At 43.7% G+C, this 27154-nt stretch overlaps 1 protein-coding gene across 2 annotated transcripts in view; it reads right to left on the bottom strand.

The window, feature by feature from the left end:
* Positions 1-27154, bottom strand: part of mrtfba (myocardin related transcription factor Ba) — a 283562-nt gene that overhangs the window by 39884 nt on the left and 216524 nt on the right. For both annotated transcript variants that reach the window (XM_041206102.1, XM_041206103.1), the window contains 4 exons: positions 23137-23192; positions 12715-12790; positions 12418-12579; positions 2805-2989 (listed from right to left, as the gene is read on the bottom strand). In XM_041206102.1, the coding sequence (XP_041062036.1) occupies positions 2805-2989; positions 12418-12579; positions 12715-12790; positions 23137-23192 (479 nt within the window). The remainder of the gene's footprint in view (positions 1-2804; positions 2990-12417; positions 12580-12714; positions 12791-23136; positions 23193-27154) is intronic.

The following is a 27154-nucleotide window of genomic DNA, read 5'->3' as shown; positions in this document are numbered from 1 at the left end:
GTACACCCGCAGTGTTGTTAGGAAGGGAGTTCCAGGATTTTGACCCCGCGACAGTGAAGTGCCTGTTAGCAGGTCCCCTCTGATTTCAGGATTCTTCCCGTCACACAGACGCTGTTGTGATGCAAGGTCACGGCGATTTCTAAAGACCTAAAGTAATTGCTGGCTCTCATGCAAGCAGACCTGGAGCAGCACTGACCTTTCCCAGTTTTAAACTTCTATCAGGATTGATTTCAACACATCTCCCTGTTTCTGCTGTTGAAAGATCAGATCTGATCAACTTTAATGTAAAGAGCAAATTTAGCAGATTAGAATAATTGATTATTAACAAGGTGTGAATTAGCAAGCAAACTCAGCTTCTTAAGAATAAAGTAAACAGCACTTGGTATGCGGTAATAGGCAACTCTTAAATTGACATTAGTGTAAGTGAATAATGGTTATTGCTTTTTGGCTGATATAAGGAACTGCCTTTTTTAAATGCTCGGATGTTTCAATTGGTGAACATTATATTAAAAAAATGTGTGTGGTGGTAACATTCCAAAGGTTTAGCGCCTGCTGTTGGCTCCATGGGCTAATGTTATGTGACAGAACATTACATGACAGGTCTCTTTACAGGGAAGATTAAAATGCATACTTGGAACCATGCAGGATGGCGGATGGGGGAAAGAAGTTTAAAAGGGTGCTGTAAAAAAAAAAACTAGAAACACATGAAAAAAATATACAAGTGGTTTGAACTGGTAAAAGAATGATCAAATTAATTTTAGGAATTTTCTGAAAGCTAATGAAGGCCAGCTGCTGTGTCAGAAATGAGAATAATGTAAACTATGCAAGAAAAGAAGCTGTGGCAGTTTAGGTTCGAAGATGGGCAAACTGCTCTAAATCTTGCTGCACACAGGGGATGAAGAAATTGAACAATCAAAAATATTAAACCTTCAGGCAACGTATTACAGGCACAAAGTGGGGACCAGACCTCTTGCTGAGGCACTAACTACCAAGCATCATCAGTAGCGACTTCAAGGACTTTGATCTGCCTCTTTCAGGTACTTCTCTTCTTCAACAGTGAAGATGATGAATCCAGCAGCAGATAGCGTTGGTCTGTACTGAGGTGCATGGGGCCGATGGACATGAAGTGAGATCCACTGGGCTGTCCGGCTTGTAAGCAATTAATTGTATTGTCTGCGCAAGCATCACCTAACGTCCAGACAGCATACGATTCAACTTGTATTGGCCATGAAGTCTTTTCATCAAAATTAACTTAGTGATAAATTAACCATCTTCTAATTCACAAGGAGAGTGATTGATTTCCACTTTAAAACTTGAGCAGTTTTCATATTGTTTGCGGTGACACCCACCAACAACCAGGTCTCATGCAGCTGAAGGTAATACATGCTAAGAGTTACAAAACCAGACTTCAGCTTCGCCAGACCTGCTGAGTTTTTCCAGGTAATTCTGTTTTTGTTTCAGCTTCAACATCATTCTAATGAAGCTCAAGGTAAGCTCGAGGAATAGCGCCTCAACTTTTGCTTAAGTTCGTTACAGCCTTCCAGAACTCAACATCGAGTTCAATAATTTCACTAACCTCTATCTCTATTTTTTCAGATGGGAGCAGTTAGTGATGATTTTGCTATTCCTATTTACACCTCCTCCTGGCTAATTTTTTGTTTCCTTCCTTGTCCTTTGTAACAGCGTCCCTTTGTCATTTAATCTCTCAAGCCTTCCACCTTATCCCTTTTATTCTCTCACTCCAACCTGCCTTTGTACTTGCTTAAAACCTATTACGTCTCTAACTTTTTCCAGTTCTGATGAAATGCCATTGATCTGAAACATTAACTCTGCTTCTCCCTCCACAGATGCAGTCTGACCTAAAAGCAAAATCCTGCGGATGCTGGAAATCTGAAATAAAAACAGAAAGGGCCGTAAAGACCCAGCATCTGTGGAGAGGGAAACAGAGTTAACATTTGGAGTCTGTACGGTTCTTCTTAAGAGCTGAGAAGAGGTAGAAATACGATGGATTTTATACTGTTGGAGAGGGGGGCTGCAGCAGGTGGAGCAAAATAGAAGATCAGGTGTAGCTGGGAGCTCAGGAGAGATTGACAAAAATGTTATGGACACAAGACAAAGGGAGTGTTAATGGTAGTGTTAAAGAGTAAAGGAGCTGCTAATAATGGCATAAAGGTAAGGTGGCAGAATGTGTTAATAGCAGAACAAGGGTCAGCGCTCTGAGGTCTCTCCTGATCTCCCGCCTATACCTGATCTATTTTGCTCCACCCTGCCTCTTCAACAATATAATATCCATCATATTTCTACCTCTTTTCAGCTCTGAAGAGTCATACGGCCTTGAAACGCTAATTCAGCTTCTCTCTCCACAGATGCTGCCAAACCTGCTGAGTCTTTCCAGCATTTTCTGTTTTTATTGCAATCTGACCTGTTGAGTAATTAACAGTAATTTCTGTTTTTATGTCAATATTCCAGCCTCTTCAGTAATTTGCTTTAATTTTAGTGTCACTAAGATCAGAAGCTGATTTATCAGGACTTCCTGCCTTCAGTCTTAGTAAATCTCAGAAATGTTACTTTTATGTCACAATCAAGACCCAGACATCAGGTACCTATTAGCAAGGGCCATAGCACAATATAAGAGCAGCTTCTGTGAAGTGAAAGCAACCTCTATTTAAACCATAGCTGTTTAGAAGTAAGATGTGAAATAAAAATGATAATTTCTTATTGATACCCTGTCATCTTTATGTTCAGATTGCTAACCTATCGCCCCAATTCCCAACTAGGAGCTAGTTCATTTTCACAGCACTCACCTGAATAATGGTGTTTGGTACAGGTGACGATGAGGAGGATGATGACTCACTCACTTTGGTTTCCCCTGGAGAAGGAGCTGAGCTTTGTGACTCTTGGCTCCCAGGCTGCTCTGGAGACAAGGCATCACAGCTGTCATCATCAAATGAGAATGTGTCTAAGGTTTTGGGGTAATGGACTTGGCCAACTGTGAAAAGAAGCACATGTTCAAACACAATGCTTTTGAAATGGATCTGAGAAACCAGGAAATGCTTGTCATTTTATTAGCTGCATGAACTTTTAAAGAAAAACATTCCAATGCAGAAACACTAAGATAACTTTGCTTACCCACAACTATCTCAAAACTCAAAGTATTGTTTCAAAAGTTATCAATTTTGTCCATCTTCTGTTATCTTTCTCTTCATCTGACTGCATCAGTGAAGCATAAATTTCTCCCCAAACCATGTCCAACTGGCTATTAAATGGTACACATTTCATATGTTTTCCATAAATAAAAAACATGAGTGCCTAGAGGTCAAAGACACCAATTCAACAGATCTAGGGTGGGTTAGTGATTTCAGCCAGAGTAGCAATTGGCTTTCACAAAATGTCTTATGCTGATTGTATATTAATAGTATTTAACTGTATGCAGGTGGTGGACATTAACTGGGGATTCACTTGGGGTCCCATAAATTGTAACAAACAAACTGTGGTTGTTGGGTTAGGAGGTGCATGTTTGTAATAAGTATCTCTGTAAATAAATGCTCATGGAAGTGTGTAAAGGTTGGTTTCAATTCTATCCTTCTCTTTATTCTTTAATGTGATGTGGGTGGCATTGGCAAGGCCAGCATTTGTTGCCCATCCCTAATTGCCCTTGAACTGAGTGGCTTGCTAGGCCATTTCAGAAGGCAGTTAAGAGTCAACCACATTCCTGTGGATCTGGAGTTGCATGTAGGCCAGATCACTCACGCGTGGAAAGTAGATTTCCTTCCCTAAGGGACATTAGTAGGCTCTTACAACAATTGATGATAGTTTCATGGTCACCATTACTGAGACTAGCTTTCAATTCCACATTTTATTAATGGAATTTAAATTCCACTAGCTGCCAGAGCATTAGCCTGAGTCTCTGGGTTACCAGTCCAGTGACATTACCACTACGCCACCATCACCCCATCTTATCCTTCACCATGTTATCAGATCAAGCATTTAGTGACGTTTGGATTATGTGTAAACACACCAAGTTCAACTAACATTATAACTACACACATACCTATATTTGAGCAGTTATGTCAGCTGCCCATATAAAACAGATTGAAGTGATTTTCTGTAACCAGTTTTGATGAACAGTGAAGTTATATTAGGTTCAAAATCAAGTCAATACATTTTGCATCTGTAACATGCACGTTTTCAACAATGGTTTCTGGAACATAACTACAGAACTCTGCGAGAAATGAAACATTTGTCACAGTTCCCATTCCTGATCTGATGTCCAGTGAATCTTATTGGATGTGTGCAGATATCGGTCTCCTATGAGATCAAGCTCACACTTGGCTTTGCTGCTCTTCCATGGATGAACAAAAGGCAATATTTACTGTCTAGTTACATTGCCTTACATTTGAAAATGGCCAGTTGGATGAGATTGCTGAGATGCACTGGCATCTGCAGGACCACACCCCAGCATTAGCCATTGCCTTCAACAGAGTGGCAAGTGGAGTGTGGGACAATTGGGACAACAGTATCAGTCAACTTTGGTAGTAACAAGAATTACTGAATAGTCTGTCTCGAGGCTGAATGAATGAACTTGAGAAATTTAAAACTTCGGATAAATCCAATCAATCTACTTAATTAATACACGTTGCATAATTTTAATCAGTTTGGGTTCATTTTACTACCATTAGAAAAAATCCCATATAATTTTGGGGAAGCTTTGAATGATCTTTAGTAAATGGGAATTAATTTGGACAGTGTGATGCTTTAAGGGCTAGTTCTGAAAGTGCTATATTTTCATTTACCAGGATAATTAGTGTACATGACATTCCTATATTAAACTCATAAGTGAATGCTACATATTTACTTACCTAACCAGATCTTATTATAGCTATTTTACATTAAGTCAAGAATTTAGTGATGTTTGAATCATGTTTAAACACTCCAAATTCAACTTACATTTTAACTCCTATACTTGAGCAATTTTGCCAGCTGCCATATAATATGGCTTAAAGTAACTGGTCGTGATGAACAGTGAAGTTATGTTAAATTCAAGAACAAGTCAATACATTTTGCTTGTGTAGCATGTGTACATTTACGCAACAATAGTTTCCTATTTTCGTTTGACTTTTTTCCAAAAACCGGCACATTGAGTTGAGGGTGATGTATTATCATGGATAGAGGATTGGTTAACAGACAGAAAGCAGAGAGTTGGCATAAATAGGACATTTTGGAGTTGGCAAGCTATGTGGAGTGCCACAAGGATCAGTGTTATTTACAATCTATATTAATCGCTTTGATGAAGAGGCAGAGAGTAATGTATTTAAGTTTGTTGATGATACCAAGCTAGGTGGAAAGGTAAGCTGTGGGGAGGACACATAGAGGCTGCAAAGAGATGTAGTCAGATTGACTAAAGTAAGAGGGCAGATGGAGTATAATGTGGGGAAGTGTGAAGTTATTCACTTTAGTTGTAAGAATAGAAAAGCAGAATATTTTTTAAAAGGTGTGAAACTTGTAAATGTTGATGTTTGTAGATATGTGGGTGTGCTCGCACAAGGAATGCAGAAAGTTAGCATATAGGTACAGCGAGTAATTAGGAAATAACATGCTGGCCTTTGTCACAAAGGGATTAAGTACAGGAATAAAGAAGTCTTGCTACAATTGTAAAAGGTTTTGGTGAGGCCACTTCTGGAATACTAATGTTTTGATGTCCAAATTTAAGAAAGGATATACTTGCATTGGAGGCAATACAGCAAAGGTTTGCTAAATTGGCCCCTGGGATGAGAGGGTTGTCCTATGATGAGAGGATGAGTAAGTTGGACCTATATTCTCTGGAGTTTAGAAGAATGAGAGACAATCTCATTGAAACATATAAGATTCTGACAGGACTCGATAGGGTGGGCACAGAGATTGTTTCAGCTGGTTGGAGAATCTAAAACACGAGGACAAAGTCTCAGAATAAGGGGCCGATCATTTAGGGTAGAGATGACGAGAGTTACTTCACTCAAGGGTTGTGAAGCTTTGAAGTTCTCCATTCCAGAGGGTTGTGGATGCTCCATCATTGAATACATTTAATGCTGGAGTAGACAGATTTTTGGTCTCTCAAGGAATCAAGGGATACGGGGACCAGACAGAAAGGGGAGATAAAACCTAAGATCAGCCATGATCATATTGAGTGGCAAAGCAGGCTCAACAATTCATATGGTCTACTCCCTCTCCTAGTTCTTCTGCTCTTGTGTTAAAAATTTTCAGGGGTCAAGATCGTTTCCAGGTCCCGACTCCGTTCATTTCAGCAGTGCACTTGCCAACTTTATCTTAAGGGAAGCGGCCGACCACCATGTTTGCTATTCAATTCGAGGTGGTGGGAGGATGCAGAGGGTGAGAGGGTGGCAGCTACAAGACTGGGACACAAGAGAGAGCAATGGAATAAAAGGAGATGAGGCTGCCGGTGCCGGAAGGCTTTTCTTTACCGCAAGCACTCTCAATGATAGCAGTTTCCAGGAGAGGCTGCAGCAATGGCAAGTGAGTGCCTATCATTGACCGCAGGCTTCCTGTTTTTGCCAAATAAACATCAGATATAATTGTAAATCTAAAGCTGCTGAGACTTCCCAATGTGCACTCGCCTCCTGTGAACTGATATTGCAGGGGTCCCCATCGCCTTTGGGAAAAATGAAATCTTCAGGGGAAATTATTCATAATGACTTCTTCAAATACCTTAATCAGCTTCCTGCTACTGTCGGGCAGGTTGCTGTCATCGTTTTGAAGCTGCCCCCGAGAAAATCCATAGGAGGCAGAAAAAAGTCAGAGAGCCGGCCAGGCGCATTTTTTTTTTTAAACAATTTTTTCCAGCGTCCCTCTGCCTACCTACAAGCGGCTGAGAAAATTATGTTCAGTTTCTGAAACTCATCCTGGTCTCAACATCTGGGTCTCCAAACAGGCAGGGAAGCCGGTCACTGATTACGGCAGGAGCAGTTAGGCCCAAGCCAAGACTAAGGTCCGATTGGGGATGGAGGTGGTGTCCTGATTGCTGAGCCTCTTTGGACAAGCACCTGGATCCAGATGGTAACTGTGAAGACACTTACCTCCTGAATCCATGAGAGTTCAGCCTTGAGGAAGCTGCCCGTTTCCCCATGAATGAGAAACCCCAGTTGGCAGCAGTCAAAGGTCACAAGCTGCTTATCATATTCAAAACTGCAGCCCACCACCTCGGATCAGTTAAAGTTGGGAATGGGAGCGTTGGAGGTGGTGTTGGGTTGGGAGCGGATTTTTCTGACTTTAACCCCCACTCCCCACCACCCAACCTAAAACTGCTCATTTTTCAAAATTCCCCTCAACATTTCAATTAAAATAACTTGAAATCTGAAAGGAGTCAGTCACAACTACCCTTAAATTGCTTTTCACTTGTTTAATGGCTTCTTATTGTTATTGCCACTGCCTTACTACCAACATTACCATTTCCATTCCATGTTGAGCAGGGCATTAACATCATGGGACAGTGTTCCAGAGATCAACTATGTGAGATTAATTTTTCAGCATTATGAACTGTTCCGGGTGAGTGACAAATGACAAGAAGGAACAGCCCCTCTCTGCTTTTAGGTTATTTCTGGCCAGAAGTTTCACTTTATAATTAGTAACATGACTGTAGGAAAGTTTTTCCACCAGCATGTCAGCAGAGTTGTCTTTATTTATATATATATATATATATATATATATATAAATAAATCACAGCTGACCCACATTGATTGCCGACATAAACCCTGTAAGTTGAACATTGAAAAAAAAGCATCCAATTACACAGCCTGGATGGTTAACAGTACTGGTATTTTTCATAGACAGTGGGTTAATGTAGCCAAAAGTTATTTGGAATTCAATTGACATAATAAAACCGTTTCATCACATGCAATCAGAATGGCCATGTTGATTCAACTCCTACTAATTGTATTCCAACCCGTCACATGCGCCAGGCACTGATGTTTTGCTTCCTTTACATGGTGCTATGAATTTTAAGAATTAAGTATACATACGTTAATATGCCTAGTAGGCACAAATCCAATACTTACCAAGGTTACAACAAATTGTAATTATAGCTATCACTTAAATAAGCTGATTATTTTTCAGAACTGTTCATCCTAAACATTTCATGATAACCGCAAGCTTTAGCTCAGTCTAACTACCAAAACTAAAATCCACTTTATTTTCTTTTAAAATATAGATAAGCAAACAGCATTTTTTTTGTCAAAGGGGTGTTATTCTCAACAAGTGTGCACGCCACTGGCCCAGGATTTTTCTCACTCGTGTGCAAGTGACCCATAAATACACAGAAGGTTCAAGGGTTTGATCTCTGTATGCACAGAGTTAGCTGATCACAATTGGTACAGCAGTGAGTCCTATAATTAGCCTCAGCAGCATGGCTGATGAAAAAAAATTAATGATGTCCTGGTATTGATCACAATCCTAAGATTTCTCCTGAAAAATGTTTGCATGCATAGGTGTCTAACGAGGACAGGATTGAGCTTAGTTTTACAGCTTTCACAGACAGCTAGCAGTCCTGTAAAGACCCAGGTGTGTAGAGAAGCAATTTATCTGAGACAGGATGCATCTGTATAAACCACCAAATGAATTGGTTTTCAGGAAATAAAGGGGAAAATTGGTGGAAGGAAGAGAAAATAGCATTGAAAAATAGAGTGAAGTATTTCAACTGCAAAATATTTAAGGTAAATGGTAATTCCTCTACTGCTATTTAATTGCACCTCAGTTTACATTTGACTTCAAAAATATGGTTTTTAAAATCAGGTCCCTTGCCCATCTATAACCTTCCCCCACCAACCAGAGAGCAGTATCACAGAATTCTAGAACATAGCTTTCGCACCACACCTGTTGGCTACTCAGCACACATGTGCCAGCGGTACTATACTTGATCTGACCTGAACCCCGTTCTTTGTTCTTTCCTGAACCATTTTTATTCTTCATTCTCAGACTTATTAATATTTCTCTTTTAAAAGTTATAGCCCTCTTCCCCAACAACCACTCCAGTTAAAGCATGCCTTGTTTCAAAAACCCTCCGTGCAAAAAACACTTTTTGTCAAAACTCCTGAGTTTTGGACATTTTTCCGTGTTAAAGGTGTTAGTGACAACAATTTGCATTTACCTATGATAATCCTCAATCTATGAAAGGAACAAACATTACTACTGATAATCATTATGATAACCCTCAATTTCTGCCTCTTTATCAAGGTATAACTAACCAATTCTAGTGTATCTCTTCTCCTTTCTCGAATGGGGTGTGACGTTTGCCACCCTCCAGTCTTTTGGCATAGTTTCTATTTGCAAAGATTTTTGGAAAATTATGGTTATCGGAACATACAAAGGAACACAGGACTTAGGAGCAGGAGTAGGCCATTCAGCCCTTCAAGCCTGCTCCACCATTCCATAAGATCATGGCTGAACTAGTTGTGGTCTCAACTTCACTTTCTCCTGTCTGCCTCCCATAACCCTCGACTCCCTTGTCTTTTATTTTTGCTTCTTTCCAGATATCACCACCAAATGCCATTAGTGCTGGTCAAACACTCTGATGAGAAACACCAGGTTTTGTTAAGGATTTATAATCAGAAACACTGCGCTGCAATGAATGCCAAACATATGAAACTACAAATTAGGAGCTGGAATAGGCCATTTGGCCCCTTGAGCTTGCTCCGCCATTCAATAAGTTCATGGCTGATCTGATTGTGGCCTCAACTCCACATTCTGCCTACCTCTGATAACTTTTGACTCCCTGTTAGCCAAGAACCTATTTACTTCTGCTTTAAAAATATTTATTGACCCTGCCTCCACCGTTTTCTGGGGAAGAGAGTTCCAAAGATTCATGAACCTCAGAAGAAAATTCTCATTTACTTGGCCAACCCCTTATTTTTAAACTGTGTCTCCTAGTTCCAATCTCACCCACAAGGGGAAACATCCTTTCAGCATCCACCCTGTCAAGTCCCCTCAGGATCTTATATGTTTCAATAAGATCACTTCTCATTCTTCTAAACTCCAATGGATACAGGCCCAGCCTGTCAAACCTTTCCTCATAAGATAATCCCCCATCCCAGGTATTAGTTGAATGAATCTTCTCTGAACTGCTTCCAATGCATTTATATCCTTTCTAAATAAGAAACTGTATTCCGTACTCTAGATGTGGTCTCAACTGTAGCAAAATATCCCTTTTTTATATTCCGTATGACCACCAGACGTGTTATCGAACAAGCAATCAACAATCTGAGGATGCAGTTCAGGTGGCAGAATTCACCAAGGCTCCTTAGACAGCACATTCCAAACCACGACCACTACCATCTAGAAGAACAAGGGCAGCAGGTAGATGGGAACACCACCACCTGCAAGTTCCCCTCCAAGGCACTCACCATCCTGACTTGGAAATATATCGCCGTTTCTTCACTGTCGCTGGGTCAAAATCCTGGAACACCCTTCCCAACAGCACTGTGGGTGTACCTACACCACATGGACTGCAGCGGTTCAAGAAGGCAGCTCATCACCACCTTCTCAAGGGCAACTAGGGATGGGCAATAAATGCTGGCTCAGTCAGCGAAGCCCACATACCGTGAATGAATTAAAAAAAGATCTGGAGGTGTCCTTCAGTCTGCACCTGCCAGGGTCTCCAGAATGAGTATGATGTTCTGAGCTCTGCACAACATTGTGCATCTGTGAGGTTTCGACCTACAGGGGTAACATGGGAAAGAGCTCAGATTCCTTTTTAAGGTGATGAGGGCAATGCACCTCAACTGGCCAGGATGCCTGGAATGCCTTTATTAATGAGAAGTTCACTTACTTTGCTCTGGTGGAGGCAAGGCACAAGTACATGCAATGGCACTCTTCCTGCTTCCCACTTCTCTCCACCTAATGCCACTGACACAAACCAGTCCTACTAATGGATAACTACTCCTTTAAACATCCCCCATTGGTCCGCATCAATTCACGTCTTCAGATTTCTCAAGCAACATAAAAAGCAAAAATGAATGGGCAATAAGGGAAAGACATACAAAAAAAATATTTAGGTTCTTTTACTAAACAACAGAGACTTAGCTGCATTAAGATTAGTGCCTCTGCTATGTTTTTCCAACCAATCCTGGCAATCTTTCTACTTTGAGACCCATTAAGTTTTAAGTTTCCTTCTGAATGTTTATTTGCAATTCAAACTAATCCATATCTTTCTCAAGAACCCCTGCAGTCCCAAGAGTCACTTTCCTATGTGGAAACAGAGGCAAATACTTATTGAACATTCTACTCATTCCTTCATTCACAAGAACAAGATATGCATTCAAAAAATATTTCCCTTTTTGATGGACAAATGTTTGATTTGCCGCATCTAGCACAGGATCATTAATGTTGCAAACCATTCTAAATCTCATCCTTGATTTCTTTGCCATTATTTGATGGTCTTTAATTTATATGCACTACGGTGGATATATTATTTATTAATTCAAAGACAATCTCCATTTGAATGCCACTATCAATAAGAATGTTTCTTTCCATACTGTAATTTTTCCTTAATCAATAAGACCACCCCATCTCCTATTTTTAAAAAATTCTTTCTCTCCCAAAAGACTATGTCTGGGAAATTATTATTTCCTCTCTTGTCCAAGCTGAAATCAGTACCCCGATATTAATAAGAAGTCCATGAGGGTGTGTGGGAGTGGGTAATTTGCTGAAGAACGCAGTAAGAGAAGGTGGTCTTAACGCAGGGCCTCACTAGAATACTTTTGGGTAGCCTCCTGCCCTGCAGCAAGTCAAATTGGCAGACTGGCCAATGAGCAAGTGGGGAAAGCAGTGGCAGGAGGTCATGGCTGGTGACCCTAGGGATGATTCTTGGCACTCGGGAGGGAGGCTCCAGGCTTATGATCGTGAGGCTGTGCATGGATGGAGGAGGTTGAAAGACCCAGAGGAGCACTCCTGCCTCACTAGTAAAACCTTTAAATGTACTTGCTGGACATTTTCTGACCCAGGATCTGGCTCACACCTTTCTCCATCTGTTCTCTCAGGATGTAAAAGATCCCATGGTGCCATTTTGAAGAAGAACAGGGGAGTTCTCCTCAGTGCCCTGCCCAATATTTATCCCTCAACCAACACCACTAAAACAGGTTATCTGGTATCACGTGGGTGAATGTGGGAGTTTGCCCTGTGCAAACTGGCTACTGTATTTCCTACACAACAATGACTACGCTTCAAAAAGTACTTAATTGGCAGCAAAGCACTTTGGAACACCCTGTAGTTCTGAAACGTATTATATAAACTCAAGTCTTTCTTTTTGTTCCCTTTCATTACACTTATTTTTAACCCTTATCCTCATAACATCTACTATTTGCTCCTATTCCTCTCTCACATCAGTCTCAGTAGGCCAAAGCTAATCAAACCGTGGAATGAATGGCTACTTGCCTTTAATTGCTTCCTTTAAACTGGAATCTACAGGAAGAATGTTCTTTTCCACAAGTTCCATCGGACCTGGTCTCTGAGCGATCTTTTCGTTTAGATCGTCTGCCAGTCTGGCTCTTTTTAGCTTCATCTGAGTGGCCTGCAGCGAAGGTTCTGCCAAGGTCTCTGTAGATTTCATGCCAATATTTAATGGGAAGAAATTTGCAACACAAAACATGTTTTTTCTAGAAATACTTCATGGATTATGTAATTATAAATTTGGTAAGAATGTTTTCCTACAGAGTTCAGATATTTTCTTACCCTCTAATATGTGCATTCTGACCAGTTCAGACCTCTCCGGCCTACTTCGTATCTTGTGTTTCAGGTAGTCCTCAGTCTGAAAGAATATAAATTTGTAAGTTCTATTTAAAGTTCTGGTTAGATACTAATATTTTTTTCTGTAATAGAAAGGAAATTGCTGTTTTTATCTCTAATAACAGGGAGAGGACACCTCGAACATGTTCACTCCCTTAAATAAAAGCAAAATACCTAAGATGCTGGAAATCTGAAATAAAAACAGAAAGTGCTGGAAAAATGCAACAGGTCTGGCAGCTTCTGCGGAGAGAGAAACAGAGTTAACGTTTCGAGTCCAATATGACTCTTTTTCAGAGCTCTTCTGCTCACTGACTACCTCTGCTAATGTTATTCAGTAGCTATTCAAAAAACGGTGTAGTTGCAGAAAGGTCAGCTGAATGTCAGTAATACTCTTCCCATTGGAAATAGAGCTGATTGAATATTGTCTTCCCAACAAAACATATGAAGGTTCAGGTCAGAGTGCTAATAATCTCTGAAGCTCACCCAGCTCTTGGCAGATGCATAATTTTCTTTTCTGGGAGTCGTTACAACCACAGCAGGTGTTACTTGCTGCGTAAACCAAATCCCAGAGGGAAACTTGGCTTATGGGCCATACCCTTTTTTTGTATTCTGAAAACGAGAAGACGACATACCAAGCTCAGCAGTAAGAGGTCCAGTAGTACTTTTGGGATTTTAACAAGAATAAAAGAAAAATTAAGCACACAATTATAGTTACACAATTAAGGTTATCCTTACAAACATTCCCCCCAAAAAGACTCTCCACTTGGTCAGACCCACACCTTCCAGGCAATACATCCTTATAGATTTTTAACTATAAGAAATCCAGTAATATTACCCAAGGCAAACTGCTGTAACTTCAACAAAGGCATACCACATAACCTGTAACTCGCTTCCACTCTGCTATGGAAACCAAACTTCAGAATAAAACTGTTTGTTGCAGCCCAAGACTTTTTTGGCTTGACTGGAGGGCTGATTCAAACGGCATCTCCTCCCAGGCCAGAACAATCAGCTCCTAACTCAGCTCCAGCTGCTCATCTCACTGCTCAAACAGCAGCTCCAGCTATAGCTATCCCCAACTCCACAGTAACTCTAAAATACCTTTTTCCCTTTTATCTCAAGTTCCATTGTTCTCACACCTTTTAGAAACTCAAACCGAAGTGCGCTATGAAGCGCGACACACGCCCACCATTAATTAAAGGCCTTGTTAAGGCCCTTAACCCGGCAATCGACGCTGATTTTGAGGAGCCTGTGCAATCTTCGGCTCGACGCACGGGCACATCGGGCAGACGGGTAAGTGATTTTTTAATAAACCTCATCCACGGGCGGGATATATGGGCTCAGAGGGGTTGTTAATGTTTTATCTGAAGTATTTATTGCAGAAAGTATTTTAAATTTGCCTGTGTGATTGTTAGCAGTTCAGATTGATTTCCAATAGCTTTCTCGGTACTTTGAAGCTTCAGCTCACCAGTCTGCAGACAGTAATCTTTATCGGGTCTGCAGCTTTCTGGAGGCCTCCATTTAGCCTGGGTATGAGTTCTGACACCCCCACTGGAGGCAGCTCCTCTGAGGAGGAAGGGAGGGATAAAATAAGGAGGATGCCAGGAGTGGACAATCAGCCTCCAGGGGAACCACATTTGGGAGGCCAGGCGCAGGCACAAGGGGCTCAGGGCCAAGAGGTTGTCCAAGGTGGAAGGGGCCACAGAAGACGCACTATCCTGCTGCCAGGGTATACAGGTGGCAAAGCAGCTACCTCAATATGTCTGAGGTGCAGTGCCGAAGGAGGCTTCAACTGTCAAGGGAGACAGTGAACTGTATCTGTCAGATGATGGGCCCTGAGATCTCCCTTAACTGTGTGGGTGGACACCCCATGCCAGCAGCTCTGAAGGTCACAGTTGCCCTCCACTTCTATGCATCTGGCTCCTTCCAGGGCTCGGTGGGTGATCTTTGCGTTGTCTCCCAATCAGCTGTCCACACTTGTGTCAAGCAGGTTACAGACGCTCTGTTCAGACGGGCATTGAACTTCATCCACTTCTGCTGCGACCAGGCAAGTCAGGCACAGCGAGCCAGAGGCTTCGCTGCCATTGCTGCCTTCCCCCGTGTCCAGGGTGCTATAGACTGTACACATGTGGCCATCAAGGCGCCAGCAGGTGAGCCCGGTGCCTTCTTCAACAGGAAGGGCTTCCACTCCATGAACGTGCAGATAGTGTGTGATCAGAGGATGAGGAAGCACAGGACAATGATGAGGGGCAGCATGCCGACCCGCTGCTACACCAAGGAGGCAGGGACATCCGGGACAATTTAAGCCAACGAACCTTCAGCTAGCTCCACACACATGGATCTGCAGGACCAGCATTGCCTGGCGCTTCCACACGTGGCTACATCTTCCACCTCATTAGCTACAACTAAGGGCTTAGTACAGAAACATCAATGTCCACTCACTCACGATATGTCTATGAAACATACAAAGGAAACACTCTCAGCCATGGTCAGAAAAATGGACTTTATTGCCACTGAAATAAACAACAAATGTCGCTCTGACGCACATAATGATATATTCCCTAATCTAGGGCCAACACAAAATCACCAGTGACAAACCCATGGAGTGCCTAGCGTGCCTTATGCTTATGTTTGTGGGTGCTACGTCTAGGTGCCGCCCCATCACTGAGAGACAGCCTGCTGACTCTGCTGTCCTGTTAGCCTCGATGACCTTGGCGGCTGTCGTCTGGCCGGTGGAGCTTGTGCTGGCCCCGCCTGGGAGAGAGTGGCTAGTTCCAGAACTGGCACCTCCCCAGTTGTCGCAGCCTCAATAGATGCAACGGTCACTGGCAGACGGGCGGATGAGCTGCTGCCCTCATCTGGAGTGTCCTGAGAGGAGCTCGCAGCGACGACAGGCAGCTGCTGCGCTGACGTGAGGTCACATTGGACCTCCCTGCTCACTGCCAATGGATGGGCACCGAGCGGCGATACTTGGTGCCCAGAATATCTCCCACGTTGCCAATGACCACCTGTGGCCATTAGCGCTGTGAGGGCTTGCAGGTCAGAGCGTAACCCAATCAGAAGATTCTCAATCTGCTGGAAGCCCCTCTCCATGAGAGTTGCCAATCTCTCAGTGGAGGAAGCCTGAAGCTCTGTCCTGAGGTTCATGCCATCACTGACACTCTGCCTGGATTCCTCCACCACAGAGACCAAGTGAAGCACACCCTCATGCAACCCTGCCAGATGCTCCCATGCACCCTGCTGCTTGTCCTGCAGCTGCTGCAAGGCTGACATCTCCTGAGGCACATCATCACTGCCGGACTCAGCATGTGCCTGGTCCCCTGCATGCCTCCAGCTGCTGGTGCCATCGGCACTCTCTGTCCATGCCATCTCCTCCAGTGATTGTGAAGTGCCCTCTCCACTGTGGCCCGGGACACTAGCCGACATCATAATTCCCACCGATGTGGTAGTCGCCGTGCTGGTGCCTGGCTCGTTGAAATGACGTGACGCAAGTTGCAAGTGTTGGTCCTCAGGTGTGCAGGGGGGGCTCCGGACCATGCGGTGCTGATGCTGAAATTAACAACTAGGGCAATGCATCAGTTAGCATTCATTCAGTAATACCATCCATCCCTTCCTCCCCCCCCAGTCTCATAATGCGCTCAACCTTCAAGAACCTAAGGAGATGAACATTGGTGGGATCAAGAGGAGGCCCAAACATTACACACGCATACAGACAGGCTGGTCAGATGGCCTAAGAAATGCCACATGGAATGTTATGAGGATAAGTGTGCTGTTAAGCACTTGGGCAAGACAAACAAGGTATGGGAATACGAGTAATGGTAGGACCGTGGGAAGTCACGACATTTACAGGGACCTTGCTGGGTAGACCCGTTAAGGTAGCAGAACAGGAACATAAGGCGTTTAACAAGGTCAAAGCCAAACTTGCCTTTATTAGCCGAGGAATAGAATGTAGGAAAAGGGAGGTCATGTTGCAAGTGCAGAAAGAGCTGCCGAGGCCACATCTACACTTCTGCGTTCACTCGTGACCTGCACTTCATGGGAGGGATGGCACTGGAGTGGGGAGAGTGCAGAGGTTCCTGACCTGGATGCATGCTGGCCTGGAGAGTTGGAGTGATGAGGAAACATCGCAAACACTTGCCACATTTGCCGTGGAGCACAGGAGATTGACAGGTCACATTATTGACTTTCATATCGTTATGAGGGGCATAGACCGGGTGGACAGAAGGCAACATTTCCCCTTGGCACAGGGATGACTAACGTGGTGGCATTTATTTAAGTTGAGTGCCATGAGGTTGACAGGTGAGGTGCTGAGGACCTTTTGGACAGAGTAATGTGGGACGCACTGGGTGGTGGAGGTACAAATCCTTCTAAGATGCAATAAGTCTTTGGATGTGCTGCAGCGATGCCATGACATGTTAGGCCGTGGGGATAGTGCTCACAAATGGGATAAGGCGACTTTGGAAGGTGCTGGAGACGCGCATCCTCAAGGGGTCGAGGGACCTTTGTGTATGACCACACATCTGACTGTATCAGTGTGTGAATAAGCAGTGTTGCTGCATTAACGATTGCAGCAATCATCAGTGCTCTGGATGGTGGGGAGACAGAGCGCATCGATGGGACTGTGGCCCTCAAATACCTGGCTGCTGCACCCCAGCCTCGCTGACACCTGCTGACCTGGCCGCCTGCCTCCTCCTCCCCAGCTCCATGGCCTGCTCTTCATAAGTGGTGAGGTGCTGCAGCATGGCGTGCCCACCACCAGTCCTCAGACGCTCCTGGCTGTTGTTCTCTGTTTTTGCCTGCAGAACAGAGAAGAACATTTATTGGGGCTGGTCGCTCATGGACTCTGCATGTGCACACCGCACCCCAACCATAGAGGCCCATCTGAGGCCTCCAGCGGCTCCTGTCCACACTACTGGTGATCAGTCACCAGGAGATAGTACGGCTGCTCCCAACCCCCACCCCCAATGGCCACCTTGGACACATTCGGCGTCCATCACTTTGAATAACAGACGGGTCTTAGCGCCCATGGCAAGGAGGTGCAATTAGGTGCGGCGCCGAGGCCAGCAGATGGCTCTTGGCCACGACACCTTGAGGCTCCCCTTCCATCATCTCATCACCATCAATAAGACATGTGTTGGAGTTCTGAGTATGTGTCGAGCTGCCTCCCCTGAAGGTTGCCCCCAGACTAGGCAAATGTGACAAACACCAACATATGCTGCTGAGAGAACCCACCTTCCCATCAACCACTAAGGCTGATGTAAGCATGGTCACTATCTGTTTGCCCACCCAGCGTGCACCAAATGCCCAATGCAGTAACGACACTAAGACATGGGGGGCCTCAAAGGCTAAGGCTACCTGCTGGGTAAAATGGCCAAGGCCGACATGGTACTCACCCTTTTAGAGCGCTTGCAGCACTGGGTTCCTGTGCGTCGCACAGCATCTTGAGAGCTTACTGCCTCCGCCACCTCCTGCCACGCCTGCCTGGTCACGTGGGGGACCCTCCGCCTCCCATCCTCTGGAAACACCACCTCCCGATGATTTGACACCTCTTCCAGGAGGGCAGCAAGGCAGGGATCGGAGAACCGGGGGGCACATTGGCTTCCTGCTGGCCTACCCTGCAGCCTGCCCCCCTCCTTCTCCTCTGGCCTCACCTCCTCTGGAGCACAGCCGCTGGCCATGGTGAACAGTCTAAAGGAGGCTGCCTGGCCTTTCTTTATACAGATGGCTGGTTCCCCATTGGAATTGGTGGTCGGAACACGCCCGCCGCAGATTTTAATTTCCCGCTGAACACGGGAGTCTGAAACGTGCTGGGCGGGCCTTAATTGGCCTGCCTGTGCAAAATGGCGGCGCGGCCCGCTTTGCCGGCGACTGTCGGCTCCACACCCGCCCAACAAACAGAAAATTCAGCCCAAGATCTTTCATGCTTCCGTCTTGTCTTTGCTTTCGGGTCCATAAAATATAATATCCCCACTATTATTTACCTATTGAACTCCTGCAAGATACAAACATGTCTCTTTTCGCCTCTGACTCCCCCTTGATAGTCAAACAAACTCTCAACTTGTCTAAAAAGGCAAATGTTAGATCTGACCTATTTACTTGTACCTCAACCTAATACCTCTATCCTTTTCATGTTTCATCCTCTCCAGACAACCTGCCTCCTGTTAATCTCTGCCCAGCTTAATTAAATCACACACACGCACAGACACATACACAGCCTTTTCCACAGAATAACACAATATTCCCCGGAAATATTTTTTAAAAATCCATTCCTCAAAGAGCACGGAAGGAGAACCTGGCACAGCTCCTGACTGTCATACACACCCACCATGGGAATCATAGAAGTTTACAGGAGGGAAGAAGGCCATTCGGCCCATCATTCCAAGCCTAACAACAAGTTGCTAACTGGTCGAATCCCACTTTGCAGCTCTTGTAGGCACTTTAAATGGATATCCAAGTACTTTTTAAATGTTATGAGGGTTTCTGCCTCTAAACCCCTTTCAGGCAGAGAGCTCCAGATCCCCATGACACTCTAGGTAAAAAAATGTGCCCTTGAATCCCCTCTAAACCTCCTACCCCTTACCCTAAATTTATACCCTCAGGATATTGACTACTCAATCAAGGGGAATGGGGTCTCCCCATCTACTCTATACAGAGCCCTTATAATTTTATTCATTTCAATTAAGTCACCCCTCAGCCTCCCCTGTCCTAAAGAAGACAACCCCAGCCTATCCAAACTTTACTCATAATTAAAATTCTCCAGTCCAGGCAACATCTTCATAAATCTCCTCTGTATCTTCACTAGTGCAATCACTTCTTTTCTAATAGTGTGGTGACCAACTGTGGCCTAACTAGCGTTTTGTCCAGATCCAGCATGACATCTCAATTCTTATATTCTACACCTTGGCTAATAAAGCCAAGTATCTTGTATGCCTTCTTAACCACCTGCCCATCCACTTTCAGGGATCTGTGGATATGTACACCAAGATCCCTCTGTTCCTCTACACTTCTCAGTATCTTACCATTTGTTGTGTATTCCCTAGCCTTGTTAGCCCTCCCCAAATGCATTACCTCAGAACTTTCCAGATTGAACTGTTTGCCACCTGACTAGTCCATTCATGTCTTTCTCCAGTTTACAGCTTTTTTCTTCATTACCTACCACATGGCCAATTTTGTATCAGCTGCGATTTTTGCATTGTCTTCTTAATCATACTCCTACATTCACATCAAAATCATTGATGTATACTATGAGAAGCAAGGGACTCCATACTGAGCTCTGTGGAACCCCACTGAAAACAGCCTTCAGTCACAAATATACCCACTGACCATTACCCTTTGCTTCCTGCCTCTGAGCCAATTTTGGATCCAACTTGCCATTTGCCTTGGATCACATGGGCTTTTACTTTTGTGGCCAGTCTGCCATGTGAGACCTTATCAAAAGCATTGCTAAAATCTACATAGACTACACCAAATGCACTCCCTTCATTGATCCTTCTTGTTACCTCATCAAAAATTCTATCAATGTTAGTCAGACATGACCGTCACTTAAGTCCATGTTGATTATTTTTGAATAATCTCTGTTTTTCTAAATGAAGGTTTATCCTGTCCCTCAGAATTTCTTTTCCAATAATTTTCCCACCACCAAAGTTTCTGACTGGCTTGCAATTACTCAGTCTATCCCCTTCTCCCTTGTTAAACAATGGTACAATGCTAGCTGTCCTTTGGTCCTACACCTGTAGCCAGAGTGGATTGAAAAATGATAGTCAGAGCCTCTGCTATTTCTACTCTCGCTTCCCTTAACAGCCTAAGATACATTTAACCTGGGCCTAGGGATTTACGTACTTTCAAAAATGTTAAACCCCTTAATTCTTCCTCTTTCGTTATGCTAATTTCATCAAATATTTCATAGTCTTTCTGCCTCCCTGATTGCAATGTCTGCACGCCCCTCTCTTTTGCAAAAACAAACGCTGACTTTATTAAGAACCATTCCAACATCCTCTGCCTCCATACAAAGCTTATCCTTATGGTCCCTGATAGGCCTTACTCTATCTTTAGTTGTCCTCTTGCTCTTTATGTATTTATAAAACATTTTTTGAGATTTCCTTGATTTCACTTGCCAATATATTCGCATGCCCTCTCTTTGCTTTCCTAATTATATTTTTAATTTCACCCCTATACTGTACTTTTTATAGTTTTTTTTTCAGTATCGAGCCCTCGGTATCTGTCATAAGCTTCCCTTCTTTATCCTCTGCTTTAGGCTCCTTGACATTCAGTTAGTTCCCCCCTTTTTCTTTAAAGGAATATACTTGCTATGAACTCTCACCATCTCTTCCTTGAATGCCTCCCATTGATCTGTCTTCAAGTAGTTGTTTCCATTTCACTTTAGCTGAATAATATCACAGCTTAGCAAAATTAGCTTTTCCCCACTCCTGGTCTATTTTTGTCCTTTTCCATAACTATCCTAATTCTAACTGAATTATGATCACTTCCACCAAAGTGCTAACCAACTGATATCCTTTTCATCCGCCTGGCTTAATTCTCTCAAGCTAAGTGCAGAAGCGCTCTCTCTCTCGTAGGGCTTGCTATGTACTGGCTAAAAAGGTTTTCTTGGTAACGGGAGTAGGCCATTCAGCCAGTTTTTTTTTATTCATTCACAGGATGTGGGCTTCACTGGCTGGGCCAGCATTTATTGTCCATCCCTAGTTGCCCTTGAGAAGGTGGTGGTGAGCTGCCTTCTTGAACCTCTGCAGTCTATGTGGTGTTGGTTGAGCCTGCTCCGCCATTCAATTAGATCATGACTGATCATCTACCTCAACCCCACTTTCCTGCTATTGCTGCCCTATTGTTTTTGCACTTCTGAGATTTCCCTACATATTTGCTCTTCTACCTCCCCCTTTCTGTTTGGGGGTTCTATTGTAAACTCCCAGTAGTGTAACAGTCTGTTTTTGTTCTTCAGTTCAACCATATGTCCTCATTTGATGATCCTTCCAACATATTGTCCCCCCTCAAAGCTATTATTGTTTCTTCCATAAATATGCAAACTCTGCTCTTTTTTCACCCCCCCCCCATCTAGTCTGAAACCCTATAACTAGGAATGTTCATCTGTCATTCCTGTCCTTCTTTCAGCCATGTCTTAGTAATAGCTATAATATCATACTCCCACATGCCAGTTCGTAATCTCAGCTCATCTGCCTTATTGCCCAGACTTCTTGTACTGACGTATACATCATTTAGCACTGCCAAACTGCCTTGCTGTCAATTTTCTGGTCTTTGTTTCCTCTGCTTTCCAAACAAGCTTACTAATTTTCTGCTTTATATTTTCAACTTTTCTTCTCTCCCTTCTGAATCTACTCTCACGTTACCATCCACTTGCCAAGCTAGTTTAAACCCTTCCCAATAACACAATAAAAACCCATGAGGACATTGGTCCCAGCCCTATCGAGGAGTACCCTGTCTGTCTTGTACAGGTACACTTTCTCCTAGAAGTGGTCCCAATACCTCAGGGATCTAAAGTCCTCTCTTCTGAACCGTCGCCATGTATTCCTCAGCTCTGTCTTCCTATTTTTGTACTCACTAGCACATGGGATTGAGTAATCAGGAGATTACTACCTTTGAGGTCTTGCTTTTCAATCTCTCTCCTAGCTCCCTAAACCTGTCTTCAGGACCGCTGGCTTCTTTCTACCTATGTCATTGGTACCAATACGAACCACGGCCTCTGGCTTCTCACCCTCCGACCACCCCCACACTCCAACAACCCCCCCTCCCTCAGAATGTCCTGCAGCCTCAGGAACATCCTCAATCCTGGCACCAGGGAGGCAACATAGCATCCTGAAGTCAAAGGCATGTCTGTTTCCCCCACTACTGAATCCCCAACAACTGCTGTTCTGCTCTTCTTCCTCCCACACCGTGCAGCGGAGCCACCCATGGTGCCATGGGCTTGGCTCTGCTTGGACCTGCCCCCCCGAGATAGCAGATTATGGGCCAGTACTGAAATTGTACTGCTCGAAGGCAGGCTGCGTGGCTGCAAGGTAAGAAGCAACCCATGGTAAATATAAGGTAGGGTGGGGGGTGGGGCGGGGGGGGGGTGGGTGTTGGGGGGTTGGTGGAAAGAAGAATAAGGTGAAGCTGGAGCGGGATATTGAAAAATGCACAGACAAAATTGAAATTGAAGTTTGTTAAAAATAAGTTACAATGGGCATTTTGTCAAGTTTGTCTAAATATTTGAAAAGTACAATGGCTTGTTCTTGCAATATTTTTAGTTAGAAACTCAGGTAGGCCAATGCAGGTGCTGTGTTTTAAGGCATTTTTTTCATTAACTTAATGCAGGTGCTGGTAAGGTTTGTTGATTATGGGAAGCATGATTGACGTTCTTACCCTTGCTCGTTCTAAACTCTTCCTTTGTTCATGGAATGCAGCTGGGCTCTTCAATGCTGTGAACAGGTGACAAGGAAGAATTTAAACCAACAGGAAATGTCTAGAAGAGGAAACGCGGTAATACTTTCACAACTAAAGGCATTCAGGCTTCTGACAAACGGCATGCAAAGAGAAACTAAAAATACACCACCTTGGAACTACTAATCTGACTCATCAACTCTACCAAATAGATGAATGTACCAGCGATATACGGGGGACGGTAATCGTTGAAAGACTTAACAATACTAAGTTCATTGTTCTGCAGCTAAGATGTATTTACTGTGACAATCAACTTGATGTTTATTAGAAAAAAAACTAGCATGACATTTAGCAATTTGGAACAGCATCTGTGTTAAGTAATAAGGATGAAAGCAATTAAATTATACAGTGAAAAGAAATGTGTATTTGTTCCAATACGCGCCTTTGTTACCTCTAGACTTGACTATTCCAACACACACTTGGCTAGCCATACACATTCTGCCCTCCGTAAACTTGAGGTCATCCAAAACTCTGTTGCCCATGTCTTAACTCGTTCGAATTCCTATTCCCCTATCACCCCTGTGTTCGCTGACTGAAATTGGCTCCGGTCAAGCAACGACTTGGTTTTAAAATTCTCATCATTATTTTCAAAGCCCTTCATGGCCTCTCTCCCCCTTGCCTCTGTCATCACCTCCAGCCCCACACTCTCAAAGATATCTGCGCTCATCTAATTCTGCCTCTTCAGCATCCCGATTTTAATAACTCCACCACTGATGATTGTACCTTCAGCTACCTCAGCCCTATGCTCTAGAATTCCCTTCGTAACAACACCCTATCTCGCATTCTTCCTTTAAAGCGCAACATAAAACCTACCTCTTTGGCCAAGCTTTTGGCCATCTGCCCTGATATAACTTTATCTGCCCGCGTGTGACTCGGAGTCTAATTTTGCTTTATAATGCTCCTATAAAGCAGCGTGGCATATTTTATTACAGTAAAGAGGCTAAATCATTATTGTTGTTTAAAATTTGAGTATTCAGAGTGATTTCAGCTCGGAAAAATAAGAACATCTTGAAATCTTTCTGTGACACCATGATAGATGGTCACTAATATCCTTTTGGGAAGAAAATCTGCTGTCCTCACCTTGTCTGGCCTACATGTGACTCCAGATTCACAGTAATGTGGTTGACTCTTAAGTGCCCTCCGAAATGGCCTAACAAGCCACTCAGTTGTATCAATCCGTTAAAAAGTCAATAAAAAGGAATGAAACTGGACGGACCACCAGCATCAACCTAGGCACTGGAAACGACAAAGGGAAACCCAGCCCTGACGACCCCTCAAAGTCCTCCTTACAAACATCTGGGGGCTTGTGCCAAAATTGGCAAAGCTGTCTCACAGACTAGTCAAGCAACAGCCTGACACAGTCATCCTCACGGAATCATAACTTACAGATCATGTCCCAGGCACCACCATCACTGGTTATGTCCTGGCCCATTGGCAGGACAGACCCAGCAGAGGTGGTGGCACAGTGGTATACAGGCAGAAGGGAGTTGTCCTGGGAGTCCTCAACATCAACTTCGGACCCCATGAGGTCTTATGGCATCAGGTCAAACATGGGCAAGGAAACCTCCTGCTGATTACCACGTACCACCCACCCATCCACTCCCCTGCCATCAGCTGATGAATCATTACTCCTCCATGTTGAACACCATTTGGAGGAAGCACTGAGGGTGGCAAGGGCACAGAATGTACTCTGGGTGGGGGATTTCAATGTCCATCACCAAGAGTGGCTCCGAAGCACCACCACAGACCAAGCTGGCCGAGTCCTAAAGGACATAGCCATTAGACTGGGTCTGCGGCAGGTGGTGAGGGAACCAACAAGAGGGAAAAACATACATGACCTCACTCTCACCAACCTGCCTGCCGCAGATGCATCTGTCCGTGACAGTATCGGCAGGAGCGACCACCACACAGTTGTTGTGGAGACTAAATCCCATCTTCACATTGAGGATACCCTCCACTGAGTTGTGTGGCACTGCCACCATGTTAAATGGGATAGATTTAGAACTGATCTAGCAATTCAAGACTGGGCATCCAAGAGGCACTGTGAGCCATCAGCAACAGCAAAATTGTACTCAACCACAACCTGTAACCTTATGGCCCGGCATATCCTCCACTCCAACATTACAAGTGAATTAGTTGAGCTTAGGTAGAGAGGAGCAGGGTTAAAAGTTGATGTCAGTGTTCTGGGAAAGTAACTAGTGTTCCTAGTCTTAATCCCAATATAACTAAAACAGATTATTTGATCATAATCACATTTCTGTATGTCAGAGATTGCTGTGTGCAAATTGGCTGCTGTGTTTCCTACAATAGTGACTGCATTTCTAAAGCACTTTGGGATGCCCTGAATTTATAAAAGGCACTATACAAATGCAGTCTTTCTTTTCTCTTAGCGACCCTGTTGGAAAGAGCACAGTTATCAGTGATCAGGCTTGATTGTGATTGTTCCCCAGTCAATAAGCTGACTGACACAAAAGAGTAAATTTTCAGAATACTGTATTTACCACCGGTGTGAAGTGAAGTGATGAGCACAAATTCATCACGTTATCCTTATAACTGTGTAGATTTACACATGGAAAATGACCACGTGGACAAGATGCCAAAGGGCTGTCAGCAGTGTGATCATAGGAAGGGCAAAAAACTGAAGGCAATAAGAAGACAAGATTAGTTTATAAGCAATAATTTTTCTTTTGTTATCATTTCCCCAAACATTTTTTTCCGCCCGTTTTCAATTACCCCTCAGCTGCAGCTCCCATTTCTCAATTGACAGGGTTCTTGCTCTCAACCTCTGGATCTGGTGCTTGAGGCAGACAGAAGGGGCAATCAAGAACAGCCTAAGGTGATTTGTCTTCTGATTGTTTTCTCCCTCTCTTTAGGCTGATTCACTCCTATTATCCATATTTAAGTCTGAGATCGATAGATTTATACATCTTTAAAACATCGAGGGATACGGGGATAGTGCAGGAAAATGGTGTTGAAGTAGAAGATCAGCCACGATTTCACAGAATGGCAGAGCAGGCTCGAAGGGCTGAATGGCCTACTCCTATTTCTTATGTTCCTATTCCATCACAACAATAACAACGACTTATTGGAAAGGTTTTGGGAAGGAATTCCAGAGCTTAGGGCCTTGGCAGTTGAAGGCACGGTAACAAGTGGTACAGCAATTAAAACTGGGGATACTCAGGGCCAGAATTAGAGGAGTGCAAGTATCTCTGAGGGTTGTGGGGCTGGAGATTACAGAGATAGGGAGGGTCAAGGCATGGAGGGATTTGAGAACAAGATTAGGTATTTTAAAATCAAGGGATTGCTTAAACAGGAGCCAATATAAGTGAGCACAGGGGTGATGGGTGAACAGGACTTGCTGCAAATAGGACACAGGCAGCAGAGTTTTGCATGACTTTGAGTTGATAGAGGGTAGGACATGGGAGGCTGGCCAGGAGTGCATTGGATATTTTCTGATTTAGTGCACTGAACCACTGATGACACCTACTCAAAGGTCAGATATCCTTGAGCTGATATGCATTTCCATGGAAAGTTCTTTGGTTTACATCACACATTCCCTATTGCTTTAACAAGCAAACACTTCTCACTAGTTCAGGTGCATGGAGTTGCAAAAATGCTTATTTGTTCAACTGCCCACTGTCATAGTTTCATCAGCAGCTCATAGCTGCTACAAACCATTACTGGAAATTGCATGTAGGTTAAAAAGTAAAATTTACAAGAAAGATGAAAACAAGGATCTTGATGTAATCATGCCATCCTGGTTATCTATATAGATGAGCAACACATCTATGGTCAAATATCGCAATCAGACAACCTACCCACCTCACATTCACTAACGTCTAAGTGTAATTCTCTACGAATTATCTTGTCTAAGATACTTCTCTCTTTGAGTGTGTGTTAGAAATCTGTTTCTGACTAAGGCAGGTTTTTGTTTGTGACC

This window comes from Carcharodon carcharias, chromosome 15, assembly GCF_017639515.1.
Source record: "Carcharodon carcharias isolate sCarCar2 chromosome 15, sCarCar2.pri, whole genome shotgun sequence".
NCBI classification, from domain to species: domain Eukaryota; kingdom Metazoa; phylum Chordata; class Chondrichthyes; order Lamniformes; family Lamnidae; genus Carcharodon; species Carcharodon carcharias.
Note: the sequence above shows the minus strand (reverse complement) of the source record. Positions and strands in the feature narration are given on the sequence as shown.